We start from the raw sequence: 21,805 nt of genomic DNA on the forward strand, positions 1-21,805 counted from the left end.
CTCCTCGGCCGAGCCGCCACTTTGCGGAGGCTGGGGGCGGGGAGGACAGCTGCAGTGCCGGGGGCGGGGCCGCGGGCCATCCGTCAGGGCGGCGGCGCTCCTGATTGGCCGGCGCCGGCCCCCCCGCGGGCGCGGGCATATGAGGAGGCGGAGGCGGCGGCCGCCGCAGACTCTGTGCGGGAGGGCTGCCGGCTGCACGGAGCGCGGACCGGGGCGCGGGCGCTGCAGAGGCCCCAGCCGAGCCCGCGCCTGAGCCTGCGCCCTGCGCCCTGCGCCCTGCGCCCTGAGCCCTCGGCCCCGGCCCCCGCCCCGCCCGCCCGCCCCTCTCCCCCGGAGCCGCCGAGATGGGGGTAGGTGCTCGGGCCGGCCGGGCCGTGCGTGTGTGCGACACTGGGGGGGTCGGCGACGCTGGGGGGCCCCGGGGGCGGGGGCGGGGGCTCCGGGACCCCGCGCTCCCGGGCCGGGTCTGCGGGTCCCGGCCGGTGCGTCTGCCCTGCCGCTTGGAGCGTGTGCGCGGGGCCGCCTGGGGCCGCGGGGCTGTGGCGTGTGCTGGCGCGTCTTTGTGTGCGGGGCCCGCGGGGCGCCGGCCGGCCCTCGGCCCGTCTGCCTGACCTGGTGCGGTCGCACGCCCCGGGCCGTGTGTGCGTGTGCGCGTGTGCGTGTGGGAGCTCCTGGCTCCGTCAGGTCCTGCCAGCACCGAGTGGCCCAGGTTGTGTCCGACTGTCTGCATTCGTGTCTGGGTGTGTCTGAGAGCCGGGGTTTGTGTCTGGGGGTGTTGACACCCGTCTGCGTCCCCGGCCGGGTGGGGCCAGGTCCAGGCGGTGGGATGAACACCAGATGACCTCTCCCTCTCCTTCCAGGCCTGGATGGGGGGGCTCCGCAGTGCGGCGCGTGGCCTGGGGCTGTGCTGTGTGTCCAGCCCCTAATCTGGGGAAGCTGATACGGGGGCGCTGGGAGGAGCAGGACAGCCGGGGCAGGGAGACTGAGGGCCTGGCTGGGGGCGCCTGTCTGCACATGAGGGGGGTGGGGAGGCCGGGGGGAGTGGATCGTGCATGTCTGGCTATGCCCTTGCCTCTGTGTCCGTGTGTCCTTGTCTGTCTGTGAGTCTCTCCAGCAGATGCCGCCTCCTTCCCTGACTGACCACCTGATCCCCTCTGCAGCCCTGGATTCCTCCCTGCGTGTCTGGGGCGGGGCCATGGGGGGAGAGTGGGAGAAGGAGGCGGGTGGGCTGGGCTGGGTGGGATGAAGACAGAGGGTCCGGATGGGAAAGGCTAATGGAGAGGGAATATGAGGGATGGGGAGAAAGATGGCGGAGGAAGGCTGATGGGCCCAGGGCTGGAGGTGGGGGGTGGGGCTGCAGATCTGTGGTTTGGGGTGGGCGAAGGGGGATGGGGAGAAGAACTGGGTGGGGAGGGGACTGGGAGAGAGAAGGGGGGAGGTGAGAGTCAGTGATGGCTTCCAGGTAAGTGGAATGGAAGGAGGGAGGCGTGGGCCGATTGGAGGAGAGGACTGAGACTGTTCGCCCCAGGAAAGGAAGCGGGGCATTAATTAAAGAAGACGGGACGCTTTAGACGTGGGTGGCAGAGAAACAGAACCCGATAGAAGGAGTGAAAGAAACAGGCAGAGACAGAGATGCTGAGAAAGAGACGTAGACGTAGACACAAAGAGAGACATGGTCAGAGAGACACACAGAGACATGGCCATGTGAGACAAAGACGTGGAGAGACATACAGAGACAACGAGAGAAACTGAGTCTGAGATTAGGAGACCCAAGGACAGACATTTGCTATCCAGAGACGACCAAAGTCAGCTTGAAGGATGGGAGGAGGAGGCAGAGAGCAAAAGGGGAGGTGGAGAGAGAGAGAGAGAGAGAGAGATGCTCAGAGAGGAAGGCCCCAGACACTCTAAGCGGGGGAGGGAGAGGCTGGCCAAGGTGCAGAAGCTGCGTGAGCTGGCGGGTGTCGGGGGAGGCGGACAGCGGAAAATGGTGAGGAGATGCAGAGACTGGCTGCAGTGAGACAGGCGTGTCCCCCACCCTCAGAGGTCCTCCCACCCCGCAGTGCGCCCATCTGGGCCTCCTGCCTTGACTGGGAAAGCCTCGGCTCCCCCTCCAACAGATGGAAGCCCGCCCCCAAGGGAGTCTGGTCAAAGCAAGGGCAAGCAGGAGCCAAGGCTTGTCTGCCAGGGACTGGGGTGTCCCGGTCCCCTCCTCCCTCAAACCCAGGGGTCTAGAGTCCCCAGCCCCTCCTTCCTCAGACCCAGGGGTCCAGAACCCCAGCCCCTCCTCCCAGACCCAGGGGTCCAGAACCCCAGCCCCTCTTCCCTCAGACCCAGGGTTCAGGCCCTCATCCCCCTCCTCCCTCAGACCCAGGGGTCCAGACCCCCAGCCCCTCCTCCCTCAGATCCAGGAGTCCAGAACCCCAGCCCCTCATCCCTCAGACCCAGGGGTCCAGACCCCCAGCCCCTCCTCCCTCAGACCCAGGAGTCCAGGCCTCCAGCCCTCTCCTCCTTCAGACCCAGGAGTCCAGGCCCTCAGCCCCCTGCTTCAGACTCAGGAATCCAAGGCCCCCAATCCCTCCCCCCTCAGACTAGGGGTCCAGGCCCCCAGCCCTTCCTCACCCCAAGCATCAGCTCCCAGCTTTCCCTAAAGTTTCAAGGATGGGCTGCTGTTTTTCTCCCCTGCTCTTGCCAGCCCCCCCCCCCCCGCCTTCCCCTTCATTTCTCTACCTTGACCCCATGACCTTCTATTTCCACATCTCTCCATCCTTGGGTCCACCCCTGTGGGCAGGTAAGACCCCTCCTGGCACAGGCAGTGAAGTCCTGTCCTCCCTGTCCCCCAGGCCTCCGGGCCTTTGAGTGCCTTTGAGTGAGCCGCAGTGCTGCTGCAGGGCTGGCCCGGGGCCAAGCCTCCCTCCCACCCTCTGAAACCCTCTCAGAGGCTCCGGGGCGCTGGGCTGCAGTAACCCCCAGGCTCAGCCCCTGGGTCTGGGGGCAGACAGCAGGCAGCTCAGCCCTCTGCAAGGTCACGAGAGGATTAGCACTGAGCTGCCTGAGCCTGGGATCCCGGCTTGGCTCTGGGCCCGAGGACCTGTCAGCAGCCCTCTGCCAGCACCTGGCCTGGCTCCACCCCTCCTGCCAGCCTCGGGGGACACCGCCTTCCCCCTTTGCCCAAACCCCCAACTGCAACCCCACTCACCCCCTCACGCCGCATCCAGTTCAAGCTATGCTGGGGCTCTTGCCTCTCGCCCTTCTGTACCCCACACCCCAGCCCGCTCTTAGTCTGTCCTCCAGAGACCTGACCTTGCCCGTCCTCTGTTCAGAGCTGTCTGAAGCTGCCACCAGCCCCTGAGAGAGAGGCCAGGGCCCCCAAATTGTCAGTCAAGGCCCTCAGGATGGGCTGAATAGGCAGCCAGGCCATCATCCCTGTGCGTCGAGGGCTGCCTCCTGGGCTTGTGTCCTAGCTGTGACCAACATGTGCAGTACTCTTTCTCCTCTGTTCTGCCAGGAACCCCTTGGGGGGCTCCCCAGATTAGCGGAGTCCTTTGACAGACAGAGACTGAGACACGTAGAGAAGATGAGGAGAGTCACATAGGCCGGGAGACTCAGAGCTGGAAGGACAGAGATGTCCAGACAGACTCGAGAGGGACAGACAGGCAGAAAGGTCACAGAGCGAGACAACGAGAGATGGACACACAAGGCGGTTGAAATGGGAGAGACGGAGAGGGAGAGACACACCAAGTGTTCCAGACAGGGACCCAGCTCGAAGGGATGGAGAAAGACCCCGAGGCAGAAAATACAGACACTCAGAGACAGTCTGAGATCCCGCAACACATCGACCTGGAGATGGGAACCCAGAGAGAAACTCAGCCAGACGCAGGGAGAGATCATTCTGGAGATGCAGACAGACATTGTATGGGACAGATAGAATTATATAGAGACACGTGCTGGGAGACTTAGAGGCAGAGAGAGAGATGACACAAAGGGACTGAAGGAGAGAGAGACACAGAGATAGGCCCAGAATCAGAGAGAGAGAGAGAGAGAAGCACAGAGAGACCCAGACAGAGACCCTGGAGGACAGAGAGCCAGAGATGACGAACACAATGAGAAGAGATGAGACCCAGGGTCCTGAGAGACAGCCACCCAGAGATGCAGGGCAGAGACAGGGAGGTGTCGGGGAGCCCCAACAGACACACAGAGACTCCCAGAGCCAGCCCCTGCCCAGGGCGCAGATGTGCACAGAAAGCAGGCCGGGGTGGGGGCCCAGAGGGCCGGTGTCCCCCTTGTAACCCCTTCTCGCCCGCAGTCTGGTGGCTCTGACAGCTATCGTGTCGCCACCTCGCAGGACAAGAAAGATGACAAGGGCTCGCCCAAGAAGAGCAAGGGCACCAAAGAGCGCAGGGACCTGGATGACCTCAAGAAGGAGGTGGCTATGGTAAGCCTCGCCCTTTGTGCCCACACATGCTCCCAGAGCGGAGATCCTGGCTGAGGATGGGCCTAATGCTCTCAGGTCCTGCCCCGGCCCCCGAAAGGCCTGGGTTCTCACTTCCTCCCTCCAAACTCTTGTTCCTCAGACAGAGCACAAGATGTCAGTGGAAGAGGTCTGCCGGAAATACAACACGGACTGTGTACAGGTGTGGCTGGGTCTGAGGGAGGAGGGCTTCCGGGAGGAGGGGGCTGGGTGCCTGGACCCCTGGGTCTGAGGGAGGAGGGGCTGGGCGCCTAGACCCCTGGGTCTGAGGGAGGAGGGGCTGGGCGCCTGGACCCCTGGGTCTGAGGGAGGAGGGACTGGGGGCCTGGACCCCAGGGTCTGAGGGAGGAGGGGCTGAGGGCCTGGACCCCCTGGGTCTGAGGGAGGAGGGGGCTGGGGGCAGGACTCTTGAGTCTGAGGGAGGAGGGGCTGAGGACAGGACTCCTGGGGGCCTGGGGTGCTCGTGAAGAGTTTGGGTGCCAGGGAGGCTCAGGGAGGGTTCTGTGTGAGTCCTGTGTCCCCCAGGGTCTGACCCACAGCAAAGCCCAAGAGATCCTGGCCCGGGACGGGCCCAATGCGCTCACACCACCAGCCTACTACCCCAGAATGGGTCAAGTTCTGCCGCCAGCTCTTCGGGGGCTTCTCAATCCTGCTGTGGATTGGAGCCATCCTCTGCTTCCTGGCCTATGGCATCCAGGCGGGCACAGAGGATGATCCCTCGGGTGACAATGTGAGTACCCTCCACTGCTACCCTGAACAAGGGCTTGAACGTTTAGGGGCACACATCCTGCCTCACTTCTCCTGCCTCTTCAGACTTCTCAGAGCCCACTCCAGCTTTGTCTCATGGGACTTTCATAACCACTCAGTGAGAGAACCAGAGAAGGTATAAGGAAACCGAGGCTCAGAAAAGCCAAGTAACATGTGCACTATGTGGGGTGTGTGAGCTGAGTCTGTGTCCCAAGGGTCTGTGATCTTGGTGGTCTTGGGGACAGGCATCATCAGGTGGCCGTGGTGTAAAAGGTGCCCCAAAAATAAGTACACTCATGTAGAGAGGCGGGCACACCCACCTGCTGATCCGTCAGGATCCAATGCCAGGGACACACAGGGGGACACAATCTCAGCGGACCCCATGCCCGTAAATGCAGACCTACATGCTGACTACATAGAGATCCATGCACAAGTGCACGCAAACACACTCAGAGTCAGCACTGTCACATCTGTACGCAGATTCAAACAGAGGTGCCTCATTCAGACACACAAGTGGAGACACACACGTAGACACAAACAGAAACTCAAACACGCACAGAGTTGCAGGCCTAGCCTGGTGACAGACAGAATGACATGAGAACCAAGCACAGACAGTGTTCTCAGAAATTAAAACCTGGGGCACCCAGCGGGCTCAGTAGGAAGAACATTCGACTCTTGAGTTCTGAGTTCAAGCCCCACATTGAGTGGAAAGATTACAATCAATCAATCGATCAATAAAACCTTAAAAAAAAAGAAAAGGCAGTTAAAACGTAAATCGGCAGATAGACAGACATGGAGTCTCAGACCTAAGCTGACCAACAGAGAGAGACAGGGAACCGCATACAGAGACGCAAACACGAGGCGCCTGAGTGGCTCAGAGGTTGAGCATCTGCCTTCGGCTGGAGTCATGATCCCGATCTGGGGAATCAAGTCCCGCATCAGACCCCCAGCATGGAGCCTGCTTCGCCCTCTGCCTATGTCTCTGCCTCTCTCGTTGTCTCTCATGAATAAATAAATAAAATATTTTTTAAAAAAAGATTCAAACACAAACGGCCCCCTAAATTTTAAGCCAGACAGGCCGACAGTCAGACAGACAGACGTGCTGACCTAAAGACACAGACACATGGAGGGTTAATAGCATATGCTCAGATCCTCGAATACAGGCAGAAGGACAGACAGGTGGATGCACAAAATGGAGAGATGGACTGACCTAGAGACTCAAACAAAACCATGTGCGGAAAGAGGGACCCAAACCTGAATAGGCAGATGGACACATGGACCCTCAACCAGATAGACACAACCTGGCATCAGACACACAAATACAGACCCCGCTACCTGCCATTGACTCAGAGTTCCCTTCCCAGATTGCAAAAATCTCAGGGCGAGCCTGGTAGGGAGCAGGAGTGAGCTGTGACCCTGTGTCTCCCTGCAGCTCTACCTGGGCATTGTGCTGGCAGCTGTGGTCATCATCACCGGCTGCTTCTCCTACTACCAGGAGGCCAAGAGCTCCAAGATCATGGAGTCCTTCAAGAACATGGTTCCCCAGGTGAGGAAGGCCCAGAAAGGGGCCAGGTGGGAGTGGAAGGATGGGGGTGAGGTCTGCCAGATAAGCCCGGCAGACAGCAGGGGCGCTGACTCTTCTCCGTTCGACCCCCAGCAAGCCCTGGTGATCCGAGAGGGTGAGAAGATGCAGGTGAACGCTGAGGAGGTGGTGGTCGGGGACCTGGTAGAGATTAAGGGCGGAGACCGAGTCCCGGCCGACCTGCGGATCATCTCAGCTCATGGTTGCAAGGTGAGACTGGGACCTGGGGCCCAGCTCTGTCTTTCTTGGAGTGATTCTGGGGTCCAAGACCCCAGTGCTTCCTCCCTCAGACCCAGGAGCCCAGGCCCCCAGCCCCTCCTCCCTCAGACCCAGGAGCCCAGGCCCCCAACCCCTCCTCCCTCAGACCCAGGAACCCAGGCCCCTGGTCCCCACCCCCTAGACCCATCAATACCTTAGACCTTGGCAAGAAACCTCTGCCTCCCACTTCAAGAGCCTAACCTCTAGCTTCCCAGACACCACTCGCTCACCCAGATGTCCAGGCCTCTGGATCTGACCTCCAGGGAGACAGCTTTAGCCTCAGTGTCCTCTGGCCAAATGCTCCCTGATCCCAGGGCTGAGCCCTCTCTCTCTCTCCCTTTACCCACTCAGGTGGACAACTCCTCCCTGACTGGTGAATCAGAGCCACAGACTCGCTCTCCTGACTGCACACACGACAACCCCTTGGAGACTCGGAACATCACCTTCTTTTCTACCAACTGCGTGGAAGGTGCGGCAGGGCGCAATGGGGGCACCCAGGTTGGGGCAGGGCTGGTCCAGACAGAGGGCTGTGCCTCTGGGATTCGGGGTCCCTCTGAACCTCCCTGAGACCCCATCCCCACCTCAGCCCGATCCCCTCTGCCCCCACAGGCACGGCTCGAGGTGTGGTGGTGGCCACAGGTGACCGTACTGTCATGGGCCGCATTGCCACCCTGGCTTCGGGCCTGGAGGTGGGCAAGACGCCCATTGCCATCGAGATAGAGCACTTCATCCAGCTCATCACCGGCGTGGCTGTCTTCCTGGGCGTCTCCTTCTTCATCCTGTCCCTCATTCTTGGATACACCTGGCTTGAGGCTGTCATCTTCCTCATCGGCATCATCGTGGCCAATGTCCCAGAGGGCCTGCTGGCCACTGTCACTGTAAGGCCCAGATCCCCAAGTCTGAGGGGGAGGGGTCTGGGGGCCTAAGTGTAATGTTCTTGATGAGGACAACTTGTACACTGAGGGCTGAGCTTCCTGGATCTTAAATGACTGGACCTGGGGACTGGAAGGCCTTCTTAACAAAACAAAAATCTTGAGGCACACTGCAAGGCATAAAGGGCTAACAGCCTATCACCTTTTTTTTTTTTTTTTTTTTTTTAGAGAGAGTGTGTGAGTGGGGGAAGGGGCAGGGGGAGAGGGAGAGGGAGAGAGGGAATCTCAAGCAGACTACCCATCTAGCATAAGCCTGACACAGGGCTTGATCCCACAACCCTGAGATTATGACCTGAGCCAAAAATCAAGAGTCAGAGGCTCAACCAACTGAACCATCCAGGTGCCCCTTCAGTCTTACCACTTTCTAAGTTAACTTACAAAATTAAGAAGTACACCCTCATAGGGCTCCCAGCTGTCTCAGCCAGGAGAGTGTATGACTCTTCATCTTGGGGTTGTGAGTTCGAGCACCTCGTTGGGTGTAGAGATTACTTAAAAATAAAATCTTTTTTTTTTTTTAAAGAAGAAGTACACCCTCATGGCAAAAAGTCTAAAGAATACATTAAAATAGTTAAAAAATAAGTGCCCCCCCATCCCTGCTCTGCTGCCCTACAGTCAGCCCCACCATAGAAGCACACCGTCCACACTGCTCCCAGGCAGATATGGGCAGATTCCAGCCTGTGGGTAAATGCTGTCTTCAGGGTACATAGTCCCAGGAATTCTCTTCTGCTGCTTGATTCTTTTACTTAATACATCCTGCAGCGTTTTCCATATTAGCATTTTCAAAGCCAGGGCAGGTCAGAGGCTTTATATAGACCTGGAGTTGCACATATTCACGCACAGGCTGTGAATCTGGGCACGTGCATGTGCGCAGCACCAGACTTGAGTTCCCCAGAAACCCCCTCCAGACCTTGTGCAACTGCTTGCCCCCAACTCAAAGATAACCCCTGCCCTGGCTTCTACATCATTGTACTTCATACAGATGGAATGTGCCAGACATTATCTTTTTGAACTTCATCTGTGCAGGTGTAGGCAGCAAGAGCTTGTCCTTTTTCTTTGGCATATATTATTACATCTTTTTCCCCCTGCTATTTATTTATCCCTTGTGCTGTTAGCAGACGTTTGGGTTGTTTTTTGGGGGGATGATGGTAAAAGGTTGCTGCCTTGCATATAGCAGTACCTGTCTTTGAGGGCACATCCAAGCCCGTTTTCATTGGTCTGTGCCTTGGGGTGGAATTGCCAGGCAACAACACTCTCCTGTGTATGTGTGTGTCTGTTTTGTTGTTTGTTGCGTGGGGGCAGCACCCTTGTCTTTTATGGGCCACCCGGGGTTGTCCCTGGACTGGGCAGCTGGGTCCTCGGCACTCCTGTGGCTGGTCCAGCCCCGCCGCCCGCTCTGCCCATGACCTACTTGCCCTGGGACACCCCCTAGGTGTGTCTGACGCTGACGGCCAAGCGCATGGCTCGGAAGAACTGCCTGGTGAAAAACCTGGAGGCTGTGGAGACCCTGGGCTCCACCTCCACTATTTGCTCAGACAAGACAGGGACCCTCACCCAGAACCGCATGACAGTCGCCCACATGTGGTTTGATAACCAGATCCATGAGGCTGACACTACCGAGGACCAGTCAGGTGAGGGTGGGGCCCGGGCAGGAGTTGGGGTGTTGGGGGGGGTGGTCTGGCCCCAAGGCACAGTAATATGGGACACACACCTCCTTTCAGGAACCTCGTTTGACAAGAGCTCGCACACCTGGGTGGCCCTGTCCCACATTGCCGGACTCTGCAACCGTGCCGTCTTCAAGGGAGGTCAGGACAACATCCCGGTGCTCAAGGTGGGTCCAGCCGCCCCTTCACCTTGGCCCTGCCCCTGCCCACAGCCTGCTGCTCTGCTCTGACAGGCCTCTTTTTCCCTAGAGGGATGTGGCCGGGGATGCCTCTGAGTCTGCCCTGCTCAAGTGCATCGAGCTGTCCTCTGGCTCCGTGAAGCTGATGCGTGAACGTAACAAGAAAGTGGCCGAGATTCCCTTCAATTCCACCAACAAATACCAGGTACTCTGGGCTGTCTAGGAGAGCCAGCCTGGACCTCAGTTTCTCTCTAATGCCTGTAAGCAGTCACCTCTGCCCTGGTGCCCTCTTCCTTTGGGCAAGTTGCTAACCTTCCAGAGCCTTGGTTTCTCCATCTGTAAAATGGGAATGATGGTATCCACCCGGTCAGGTAAAGGGCAAGCAGACCCAGGAGTGAGAGCAAGGCCTCTGTCACAGTGGGAGGCAGAGACTGGGGACCAGCCAGAGATCTCTCATTCATTCAAGAGTGGGTTTTTTTGGGGGGGTAGAAAGAGCCTGCACAGGAATAGGGGTAAGCACAGAGGGAGAGGGTGAGCAAAAATCTCAAGCAGGTTCCACACTCAGCATGGAGCCCAACGTGGGGCTCGATCTCATGACCCTGAGATCATGACCTGAGCCTAAATCAAGAGTTGGACACTTAATGGACTGAGCCACCCAGATGCCCCACAACAAATATTTTTTTCAAGCAGCCACCACATGTCAGGCACATGTTTTAGGTACTGGGGCACCTGTGGCAGTGAGTGCCACAGTGGAGTCCCTCCTCTCATGGAACTTACACTCTAATGCTAGAAGACAGACAATGACAGGGCAGCCGGGTGGCTCAGCGGTTTAGTGCCGCCTTCAGTCCAGGGCCTGATCCTGGAGACCTGGGATCGAGTCCCACATCAGGCTCCCTGCATGGAGCCTGCTTCTCTCCCTCTGCCTGTGTCTCTGCCTCTCTCTGTGTGTGTGTCTCTCATAAATAAATAAAATCCTAAAAAAAAAAAAAAATAAGAAGAAGACAATGACAAAGGCATGAGGAAATACAGAATATGCTGCCTGCAAGTGTCTGGGGCACGAGTGTTCCAGGCAGTGAGCATAACATGTGCAACGGCCCCGAGGTAGGAGGGTACTGATGTGTCTGAACAACAGCCAGGCAGCCAGCATGGTGAAGAAGTGAGCCAGGGACTGTACTGGAGGTGAAGACAGTAGGTGCCTGGCCAGGTCCCTTTGGGCTTGTGGGCCATGGAGAGGATTCAGGTGTATCTTTAAGATGGACATGAGCCACGGGAGGGCTCTGAGCAGAGGAGAGATGAGACCTGACTCAAGTTTTTCAGAAGAGTTTCCCTGAGATAATTCAGATATCGTAGTTCACCCACATAAAGTGCATAATTCGGCATTTTGGTATGTTCACAGATATGTGCAATCAGCCACACAATTTTTTAAAAGATTTTATTTATTTATTCACGAGAGACACACAGAGAGAGGCAGAGGGTGAAGCAGGCTCTCCAAGGGGAACCTGATGCAGGATTCAATCCTAGGACTCGGAGATCACGACCTGAGCCAAAGGCAGATGCTCAACCACTGAGCCACCCAGGTGTCCCTCATCTACACGATTATGGAACATTCCGTCTCATCAAAAAGAAGCCCCACTCCTTAGCTCTTGGCCCCCACCTCCCCCAGCATCCTGATCCCTGAGCAACCACTAACCTACATCTGTGTCTATGCGTTGGCTGATGCTGGACATTTCATATAAATGGAATCACACAATCCATAGCCTTTGGTGACTGTCATCTTTCACGTAGTGTGATGGTCTCAGGCTTCCTTCCTGTGGTAGCATGTGTCAGTGCTACGTACCTCTTTATGCCTGAATAACGTTGCATCATCTGGAGAGTCCATGGTTGTTTTTTTTGTTTGTTTGTTTGTTTTGTTTTGTTTTGTTTTTACAGTCTTCACACTTTATTTATTCATTCAATAAACATTTGTTGAGCACTTACTAAGTATCAGGTACTACAGAGGGTGTTGGGAGCACAGGGTGAACAAACCGTGACCCTAGCCTTCTGGAAACACTGCCAGGGAGACTGAAATTAGCTGCCAAGACAAATTGCTTTTGTCTCATTTGGTCTCCGAACAAGCCTTTGTTGGGGCTGGGCTGGTGACCCCTCACCTGTTCACAGTGTCACAGACCAGGAGGCCAAGCTTTAGAGAAGTTAGATAACTTGCTTTTTGTCACACTCTTAGGCAGTGACAAAGCAAAAGGGCTTAGGGACCCAGCTTTGAGAGGAAGGGCGGGAGAGAAGGAAGCAGCCTGGCCAGAGGTGGCAAGTGGCTGAGGCTCATACTTAGTCCGCTCCCCTTACCTAGTCCACCCAGCCTTGGGGAACCTCCCTCTGGGGTTCTCAGGCTACCCTTTCCTGCCTCTCCCACTGGTCATCGGACCTGGGAGAGTCCACGTTTTGTTTATCCATCCATCTGTGGATGAACATTTGAGTTGTTCGTCCCTTTGCACTCCTGTGTGCCATGCTGCTGGGAACATTCACACACGTTTCTGTATGGACATATTTTGCATGTCTCTTGAGTGTACCTGGGAATGGCTGGCTCGTGTAGTCACTCTACTTTTAGCCTTTTGGGGGACTGTCAGACTATTTGCCCAAGTGACCTCACCATTTTCCACTGACTTGCATTTTTTTTAAAGGATCCTCCTGCTTGTTGCAGGGAGGGAATATTATGGACTGGGGAGGGCAGACACAGAGACTCAGTGTGATATTCCATATGAGAGATAATAGTAACCGGGAGGGGAGGGCAGGGGACAGGTGAGAAGAGGTCAGAATCTGAGGTCAATATCTGAGAGGTGAGCTGAGCAGATTTGGTGACAGCTCAGATGTGGGATAAGAGATGAGGGTGAGCCAGGGAGAAACGCACATATCTAAAGACGGCTGGGGTTTCTGTAAGAGAGCCCCGTAGGCAGAAACATCTGTGAGATAGAGGCAGAGATGGGCAGGAGTGAGCCAAGGTCTGTGAGAGACTTCAAGAACCAGATGGAGATCTCCTGGGTAGAGAGTTAGGGGCAGTGCATTCTGGGGGAACCCCAGCTGTGGTCTGTCCTGGCTCCTATGACACTGGGCAGGGGGAAGCGTGGGAGTGGGGCATCCCCTCCCCCAACTTAGTCTGTTAGAAGCTCAGGCATGCCCGCCCTCCACCCTCTGCCCTCTCCACAGCTCTCCATCCACGAGACCGAAGACCCCAATGACAACCGATACCTGCTAGTGATGAAGGGGGCCCCCGAGCGCATCCTGGACCGTTGCTCCACCATCCTGCTGCAGGGCAAGGAGCAGCCGCTGGATGAGGAGATGAAGGAGGCCTTCCAGAACGCCTACCTGGAGCTTGGCGGCCTGGGCGAGCGTGTGCTTGGTGCGCACAGTGGGTGGGGCTGACTTGGGGTGGGTGGCAGAGTCAGCTCTGGGGGCCCCTTGAGGTTATGGAAGGATGTGAGGCTGCCCGGAGGCTGGCTCAGAATAGGGCATCCCAGAGTGCACCATAATGAATGAATGAATGAATGAATGAATGAGCGAGTGTGTGTATGAACGAGAGGGGAAGGCATTTTAGGGGATGAATGTTGACAGAGCATCCCGCCTACTGGGACTGTCCTGACTGCAGGGACCCGATGGTGGGAAGCATGGAGGGCCGAGGCTGGAGCCCTCATGTCCCACCCCGTCCTGCCATCAGGTTTCTGCCATTACTACCTTCCCGAAGAACAGTTCCCCAAGGGCTTTGCCTTTGACTGTGATGATGTGAACTTCACCACCGACAACCTCTGCTTTGTTGGCCTCATGTCCATGATCGACCCACCCCGGGCGGCTGTCCCCGATGCAGTGGGCAAGTGCCGCAGCGCTGGCATCAAGGTATGGCCTAGGGCAGCCAGGAAGGTGGGGCCAGCGCCCCCCAGGGTCTGCAGTGAGGCTAGACCATCCCCAAACAATGCCCACAGGTCATCATGGTCACGGGAGATCATCCCATCACGGCAAAGGCCATCGCCAAGGGTGTGGGCATCATCTCTGAGGGCAACGAGACTGTGGAGGACATTGCTGCCCGGCTCAACATTCCCGTCAGCCAGGTCAACCCCCGGTGAGCCCCCCCCTCTGTGGCGGCCTGTCCCCCTTCCCTCGGGGTCTCAGCCTTGGGTCCCCCTCCCCCCACACATGGGAGGATGGGCATCTCAGCTTCCCTGCTCATGAGCTGTGTGACCCTGGGCAAGTCACTTACACTTCGTGAGTCTCACTTTTAGAAGCCAGTCCTCTCCTATCTGTGGGTTCAGCCTGCCTGGCTGCCTGTCCATTAATCCCCACGAGTCCTGACCAGCTCTCTGCTCTTCCCAGGGATGCCAAGGCCTGTGTGATCCATGGCACGGATCTCAAGGACTTCACCTCTGAGCAAATCGATGAAATCCTGCAGAACCACACTGAGATCGTCTTCGCCCGCACGTCCCCCCAGCAGAAGCTCATTATTGTGGAAGGCTGTCAGAGACAGGTGGGCTTGGGCTGAGGTCCCTCGGAGGAGGCAGCTGGGGCCTGGACTCCTGGTCCCTGATGAGGAGGGGCTGGGGCCAAGCCCCTGGGCGTCATCCTCACCCTCTCTCCCTCCAGGGAGCAATCGTGGCTGTGACTGGGGATGGTGTGAACGACTCCCCTGCCCTGAAGAAGGCCGATATCGGGGTGGCCATGGGCATTGCCGGCTCTGATGTGTCTAAGCAGGCAGCGGACATGATTCTGCTCGATGACAACTTTGCCTCCATTGTCACGGGTGTGGAGGAGGGTGAGTTGCCCGGGGTGGTTCTGGAGACGGGGGTTCCTGCATGAGGCCCAAGAAGGGCAAGGGGACCGGCCAGGGCTGTGGGGCAGAATGCACAGTAGGGAGACACCAGAATCCTATGGAGCCCCTGGCGGAACCTGTCTTCCTCCCCACTCTGGGGTTGGGGGCTCCCTGGAGGCAGGGCTGAGCTGGGTCCCAGCATTACCCAGCACAGGCCCATTCTGGTGGATGAGGCAGATGTAGAAGCACTTTTAAAATACCTCTAAAAAAAAAATAAAACCCTCTAAGTGCAACCTCGGGGAAGCCAAGGGTCTTTTGTGAGCCCTGTGGACACCCTTCACTCAGCCTGGAGTCAGGGGGCAAGGAAGCTTCTAGAGTGGATAGGAATTACTATACAGAATCCCAAGGGCCAAGCAAGGGAGCTGCAGGCAGAGGAACAGAGTTTGCAGAGCCATGAGGGAGCCCGTGCTTCGGGTATCTGCGGCGGGGCGGGGGGGAGGGGGGGCACTGAGCCCAGGCTGCAGAGCCAACGGGCACCGCCTCCTGACGGGCCTTGATGTGGCCACAGATGGGGCTTGTTCACATTTAATTTTATTCTGATCATCAAAGCAATTGCTGATAATTATAGGAAATGTAGACAAGCATTAAGAAGAAAATTGGAATCACCCATGACCTCACCATCCAGAAATAATCACTATTCATGCTGTGGTGCATTTTCTTCCAATTTCTCTCTCTCTCTCTCATTTGAAGTGTCCCCAGGGTAAAAAATAATGCATGATAAAAGAGAATTCCAACAGTAAAGCTGAGCCCTAAAGTGACAAATTAAATGGTCTTACCCCTTGTTTCCTGTGTCCCAGAAGACACCATGGTTAACCCTTTCTTCTTCCCAAGATATTTCTGCGTATGCAGTGTACACTCACCGGGATACACTGTTCACACCTTCCAGACGCTTATTGGGCTCCTGCCTTGAGCATCTTGCCTGGTGCTGGAGAGACAGTTGTGAGCAGAGCAGACAAGGTCCCTGCCCTCGAGGAGCTGGGAGAGGCAGCTTTAGACAAGTTAACAAACAAATCCTAACATAAACGTAGTTGTAAATTGTGGTAGGTGCTAAGAAGCGAACAAGTGGGATGCCATGGTAGATGATAACCCTGGTCCTACCTGGATAGGGTGGGCAAGGAAGGCCTCTCAGGGGTGGAAAAAAATCAACCAAAAAAACACAGAGCAGAGCAAAGAGCATAGTGAACCCCACGTCCCCATCCCCCACCCCACTCCATTATCACTCATGGCCAATCCTCTTTTGTCTCAGCACACACACTGGATTATGTGGAAGCACATTTCATAAAGTATTCTCTTTTTGTTTTTTAAGATTTTATTCATTTATTCATGAGAGTGGCAGGGACATAGAGGGAGAAGCAGGCTCCCTGCGGGGAGCCCGATGCGGGACTTGATCCCAGGACCCCAGGGATCACTACCTGAGCCAAAGGCAGACGCTCAACCACTGAGTCACTCAGGCGTCCCTGTCGAAGCACATTTCAGGCTTCATTTCCTCCGTCAATACTTTGGGAAGAGACAGCAGCAGGTTGTGGGGAGCAGAGCAGGCACGACAGGAATAGGAAATAGTGGGTCTTCCGTGTACACAAAGGTGATCAGGCCATCCGTACCCACTGTGCAGCCCTGCCTTTTCTGTGCGATGTGAATGACCCATCTCTTCTCTCACACCTCTCAGCGCACCCGGGAGGGTGGGAGGAGGTGCCGGCTGAGTTCATCCGGGGCCTCTTTTTACGTTACACACACTGGACTGATGGAGTTTGTACTGAGATGTGACAGGCACGCAGGAAGCTGGGCGGCTTGAGGAATTTTTATAGACGTACACACCCTTGCAACCGCCAGACCTCGGATCAAGATAAAGAACATTTCCAGCCCCATTAGGGTTTCGTCAGGTTCCCTCCAGCCCATAGCACCCCTCCCAGAAGGAAACACTATCCTGACTGTTAGCACCATACATTAGTTTTGAACTTCATCTAACTGGAGTCACATGATATGAATGCTTTTGTGTCTGGCCTTTTTCACTTGACCTAACATCTGTAAAATTCATCCATGGAGTTGAGTGTGTCATAGCTTATTCGTTCTTTTTTCTTCCGGAGTGGTATTCTGTTGTGTGGGGGGACCGTAGTTAATTTATCCACTCCCATGCTGATGGGCACTGGGGTCAGTTCTGGGTTTTGGCGATGGTGAACCTCCTCGTACTTGCTGTTTGGTGGATGTAAATCCTCATTCAAACCCAGGAGTAGGATCACCGGGTCGATAGAGGAGGGGGGGTGTTTAATACAAATTGCCAGTCTTCCAATGTGGCTATATTTCCAGAACGTTTGACCAGGGTGCCATGGTTGGATGTTTGCGTAGGAAGGTGGGCAGATGGGAGGGTGAATTGGAAAGGACTCGGGGACTGGGCAGGGAAGGGGCAGAGGGCCAGGGTGCCCCAGATCTGAGCCTGCTCCTGCCTCAGGTCGCCTGATCTTCGACAACCTGAAGAAATCCATTGCCTACACCCTGACCAGCAACATCCCTGAGATCACACCCTTCTTGCTGTTCATCATGGCCAACATCCCACTGCCTCTGGGCACCATCACCATCCTCTGTATCGACCTGGGCACTGACATGGTGAGTCCCAGCCACCCTCTGGGCCCCAGGAAGGGGAGGGTCCCCCACTTCCAGCTCATGTGGACTCTCCTGCCCAGGTTCCTGCCATCTCCTTGGCATACGAGGCTGCAGAGAGTGACATCATGAAGAGACAGCCCAGGAACCCACGCACTGACAAGCTGGTCAATGAGAGGCTCATCAGCATGGCCTATGGGCAGATTGGTGAGGATGTGGGGCCCTTACCTGGTTTATAGCTGGATGTCCAGTGCCTGGCCCATAGTTGGCACTCTGAAACCTTGTGTTGGATGAGGGGGCTAGAAGCAGGACTTGGTGCTGGAGGTTTGGAAGGAGTGACTTGCAGATAGGTGGTGGTCAGCATGGCAGGGCCCGTACAGGTGGAGTATAGGCCTAGGGGTGCATGTGGGGAGCACATGGGACACCAAGTAGCAGATGGGGTTGGCCTCAAGCTGGCCACTGCAGAGCCCACGGCTCCACCTGCCTCCACAGTGGGGAAGACAGGATCAGCCTGTGAGCACTCTGAGGGCAGGAGTGAGCCCTATCCCTCCGCACCTCCTCCTCAACCTGCTGCCGGAGGTCCCAGGCACAGAGCCTTGAAGGTGCTGACCTCCCCATTGCTGGGAGCGTCCCAGAAAGCAGAGGCTTCATGGTGGTGGTCAGAGGCCCGGGGAGATCATTCCTGCATCGGGGAGCCTGTCCGATTGAAACCCAGGGGTTCCCAGGGACTCCCTGAAGTTCAGGTGGCCTGGGTCAGGTGGGAGAGCCTCCAGGTGGGCCCTTCCCTGAGGCTCCCGTCCTGGCCCATGTCAGGTGCTCACCACCAGGTGGCGCGCTCAGGGGGTCCGCGGGAGCCCGCCTCAGGTGACCGTGGGGCCGGAGTTCTGAGCGAGCCCCCCACCTCCCAAGGGGAGTCTCGCAGGGCCTCCCCGGTGCTCTGGGCTGGCTGCTGGCCCCGACCTGAGCCTCTCCTCATCTCCTCACCCCGCCCCCAGGAATGATCCAGGCCCTCGGGGGCTTCTTTTCCTACTTCGTGATCCTGGCAGAAAATGGCTTCTTGCCCAGCAACCTGGTGGGCATCCGGCTGAACTGGGACGACCGCACCGTCAATGACCTGGAGGACAGTTACGGGCAGCAGTGGGTGAGTGGGCGGGCCTGCAGCTTGGGGGGGCCTCGCAGTCAGCGCCCACGGCCCAGCCTCCCCCACCCCACCCCAGCCCAGCCGGGATCCCCAGCCCCGCCCCTGCCCTCCCCCCAGCACCCCCACCGGGCCCGCCACTCGCGGGGCTGCCTCCCTGCCGGCCCGCGGCCCAGCCCCGCCCCCTGCGCCCCCCCCCCCCCCCCCCCCGGGCCCCGGCAGAGTGGGTCGGGGTCCAGCACGCTGGTCATCGCCCCTGCAGACCTACGAGCAGAGGAAGGTGGTGGAGTTCACGTGCCACACGGCCTTCTTCGTGAGCATAGTGGTCGTCCAGTGGGCCGACTTGATCATCTGCAAGACCCGGAGGAACTCGGTCTTCCAGCAGGGCATGAAGTGAGGGCCGCCGCGAGGCTCCGTTCCATCCTGTCCGAGTGTCTGTCCGTCCCTCCCCGCAGGCGCCGTTTCCGTCCCCTGGGTGGTCACCGACCGAGGGGTCATGTCTGTCTCTACATGTGTGGGGAGGGGATCACTTGGGGTCCCTTTGCAGGCCCGTCTGTGTGTCGCTGTGTCTCTCTGTGGTCCCCATCTGTGTCTGTCCGTCCGTCTCCGCGGGGCGGGGTCAGGCTCAGGTCCTCGGAGTCCAGCTCTTGCCTCTGCCTCCAGGAACAAGATCCTAATCTTCGGGTTGTTTGAGGAGACGGCCCTGGCTGCCTTCCTGTCCTACTGCCCTGGCATGGACGTGGCCCTCCGCATGTACCCTCTCAAGTGAGTGCCCCCCACCCCCGCGCCCTGCTCCAGGATCCTCCTCGCAGGCCCCACCTCTCCTGGTGTCTCTTTGGACCCTGTCCCCCACTCCCCCCCGCCGCCCCCCCCCTCCCCATTCACGGTCCCTGTTCTTTTTTTCCTCAAAGATTGTATTATCTTGAGGTATCTCTGCCTTCAAAGTGGGCTCCAGCTCACAACCCCGAGATCAAGAGCCCCACGTTTACCCACTGAGCCAGCCGGGCCCCCCCACAGTCCCTGTTCTGATGCCATTGAGCCTTCCCCCGTGGACGTCCTCACGGGGCAGAGGGGTGGCACTTGGGAGCCCCCAGCCCAGCAGCCCTGGCCGGGGCAGCCCTCTCCTGTGGGCGCAGAGCGCAAGGGAGAATTGCCCCGGGTGGCCCCCCCCCCCCCCCGTTCCCCAGACTCTGCCTCCGGTCCGCAGTGCCGCCTGCTCACCCGCGCCCCCCTGCTCTCTCTCCAGGCCCAGCTGGTGGTTCTGTGCCTTCCCCTACAGTTTCCTCATCTTCGTCTATGACGAGATCCGCAAACTCATCCTGCGCAGGAACCCCGGGGGTGAGGGGGCTTGCCGGGTGCAGGGCGGGGGCTGGGGGGAGGGGGGGCGGGGGGAGGGCAGGCAGGCGGAGCACCGTGCTGACCTCTGTCTCCCCACGTCCCTCCTCCTCTGTTCCCCGGCTCTCTCTCCCGTTGTTCCCTTTCTGTCTGTCTCTGCCTCTGTCTCCCTCCTGTACCCCTCCCCGTGTCTCTTCCTGTTTCTTCCTTTCTTTGTCTCCAGGTTGGGTGGAGAAGGAAACCTACTACTGACCTCACCCCCCCCACATCGCCCATCTCTTCCCTGCCCCCTCAAGCCCAGGACAGCCCCCACCAGTTCCCCCATTTTGTATTCTGGGGGAGGGGCCCTCTCTCCCCATGGCCCCACCTTGGCCCCTACCCCCTCAACTTCTCTCCACCCCACCATCCCCCTCTGGCTGGCTTCTCTCCCCACCATCCCGACCCTCCTCTCCGCCTCTCTTTTCTGTGTCTCTGTTCCTCTCCCTCTCTTCACCCCTCCCTCCCTGCCCCCTCTCCACCCCCTCCCTGGGCTCTTTTTTACTCCCCCTCACCCCTGGCTGATGCCATCTCTGGTTCTGGACAATTATCAAATATATCAGTGGGGAGAGAGAAGCGTGTGTGTTGTGCTTGCTTTCTGGCCCCGGGGGTGGGGGGCTGTCCCCGGGCCTGGCACCCACTGCCGGGTGATCCACACAACCCCAGAAGCCACAGGAATCACGAAGTTACCAAGTCCTGGAGTTTTAGACCCGACCAAGGTTAAGTGAGCTCAGCTTGAATTTACCAGGCAGTGGGATTATGGGATCAGAACTGGGGAGAGGGGGCACCTGCATGGCTCAGCCATTGAGCATCTGCCTTCTGCTCAGGTCGTGATCCCAGGGTCCTAGGATGGAGTCCCGCATGGGGCTCCCTGTAGGGAGCCAGCTTCTTCCTCTGCCTGTGTCTTTGCCTCTCTCTGTGTGTCTCTCGTGAATAAATAAATAAAATCTTAAAAAAAGAAGAAGAAGAAGAAGAACAGGAGAGAGGAAGAGAGTCAGACTCAGAATCCTCTCACATTGGAGGAGGATGGGGAAGGGAGGAACAATGATGGTGACAATGGTGGTGATGATGGTGATTCACTGATTGGCCACTCTGTGCTCTGCCCTCTGGTGTATCAGCTCATTCAGTCCTCACAGGTTGTGAGGCACAGAGAGGGGGAGTGACCTGCTCAAGGCCACACAGCTGAGAGGGGACAAATCTGAGATCTGAACCTCAGCTGTCCAACCTCTAAGTACTGTGCTTTTCTCTCGCTCTTTTATTGAGATAAACTTTCAGTGACGTGCAAAAATCTTAAGGGCATAGCTCAGTGATTTTTAAAATTGACATTGCGGGATACCTGGGTGGCTCAGGCAGTTAAACATCAAGCTCTTGATCTCAGCTCAGATCTTGATCTTGGGGTCATGAGTTCAAGCCCCTGCTGGGCGTGGAGCCTACTTTAAAAAAAAAAAAAATTGCATTGCATCACCACCACCCAGATCAAGGTGTGGAACATTTCAACTCACTCAGAAAGTTCCTTCATGCCCCTTTCCAGTCAGCACTCCCCCCCACCCCATCAGAGGCTGCTCTGATTTCTGTCATCCAATAGTTGCACCTGTTCTTGGACTTCGTATAAATGAGATCTTACAAGCATGTTGTCTCGTGTGTCTGGCTTCTTATCCTCACCACACCTATGAGAGTCACCTACATTGTCCCATGTACCAGTAGCTTTGGCACTTCCTTGAAGTGGGAACCTTCTGTCTCCCGATGACACATGGGCTCCCATCTCTGTTGGGCCCATTGCTAATCATGGCACAGACTGTGTTTAGCTTTAAAAGAAATGGCCACATTCTTTCCAAAGCTCTGAGGTCATTCTGCATTCCCACCCGGTGTTAATCGTATTGTTAATAGTTTGAATTTCAGCCGTTCTGATTGGGCCGCAGTCCCCCTTCACTTGAGGCACACTCCTTTTTTTTTTTTTTTTTTTTAAGATTTTATTTATTTATTCATGAGAGAGATAGAGACACAAGCAGAGGGAGAAGCAGGCTC

At 57.2% G+C, this 21,805-nt stretch overlaps 1 protein-coding gene and 1 long non-coding RNA gene across 2 annotated transcripts; one reads left to right on the forward strand and one right to left on the reverse strand.

The window, feature by feature from the left end:
• Positions 1-329: 329 nt before the first annotated feature.
• Positions 330-20,356, forward strand: ATP1A3 (ATPase Na+/K+ transporting subunit alpha 3). The gene is given in 24 exon segments (XM_025424850.3): positions 330-350; positions 4,304-4,432; positions 4,572-4,631; positions 4,994-5,059; positions 5,061-5,198; positions 6,648-6,761; positions 6,873-7,007; positions 7,407-7,524; positions 7,665-7,933; positions 9,417-9,615; positions 9,706-9,815; positions 9,898-10,032; positions 13,026-13,218; positions 13,534-13,709; positions 13,796-13,932; positions 14,184-14,334; positions 14,451-14,619; positions 17,123-17,277; positions 17,355-17,478; positions 18,267-18,412; positions 18,672-18,802; positions 19,073-19,174; positions 19,656-19,747; positions 19,968-20,356. Coding segments are annotated over 24 exon segments (3,084 nt in total). The 5' UTR covers positions 330-344; the 3' UTR covers positions 19,997-20,356.
• On the reverse strand, positions 15,966-18,271 carry LOC112645401 (uncharacterized). Its single transcript, XR_003127068.3, has 3 exons — positions 17,827-18,271; positions 17,500-17,664; positions 15,966-16,508 (listed from the first exon to the last, which is right to left on the reverse strand). It is a non-coding gene; the product is annotated as an uncharacterized LOC112645401 (long non-coding RNA).
• Positions 20,357-21,805: the final 1,449 nt, after the last annotated feature.

This window comes from Canis lupus, chromosome 1, assembly GCF_003254725.2.
Source record: "Canis lupus dingo isolate Sandy chromosome 1, ASM325472v2, whole genome shotgun sequence".
Lineage (NCBI taxonomy): Eukaryota > Metazoa > Chordata > Mammalia > Carnivora > Canidae > Canis > Canis lupus.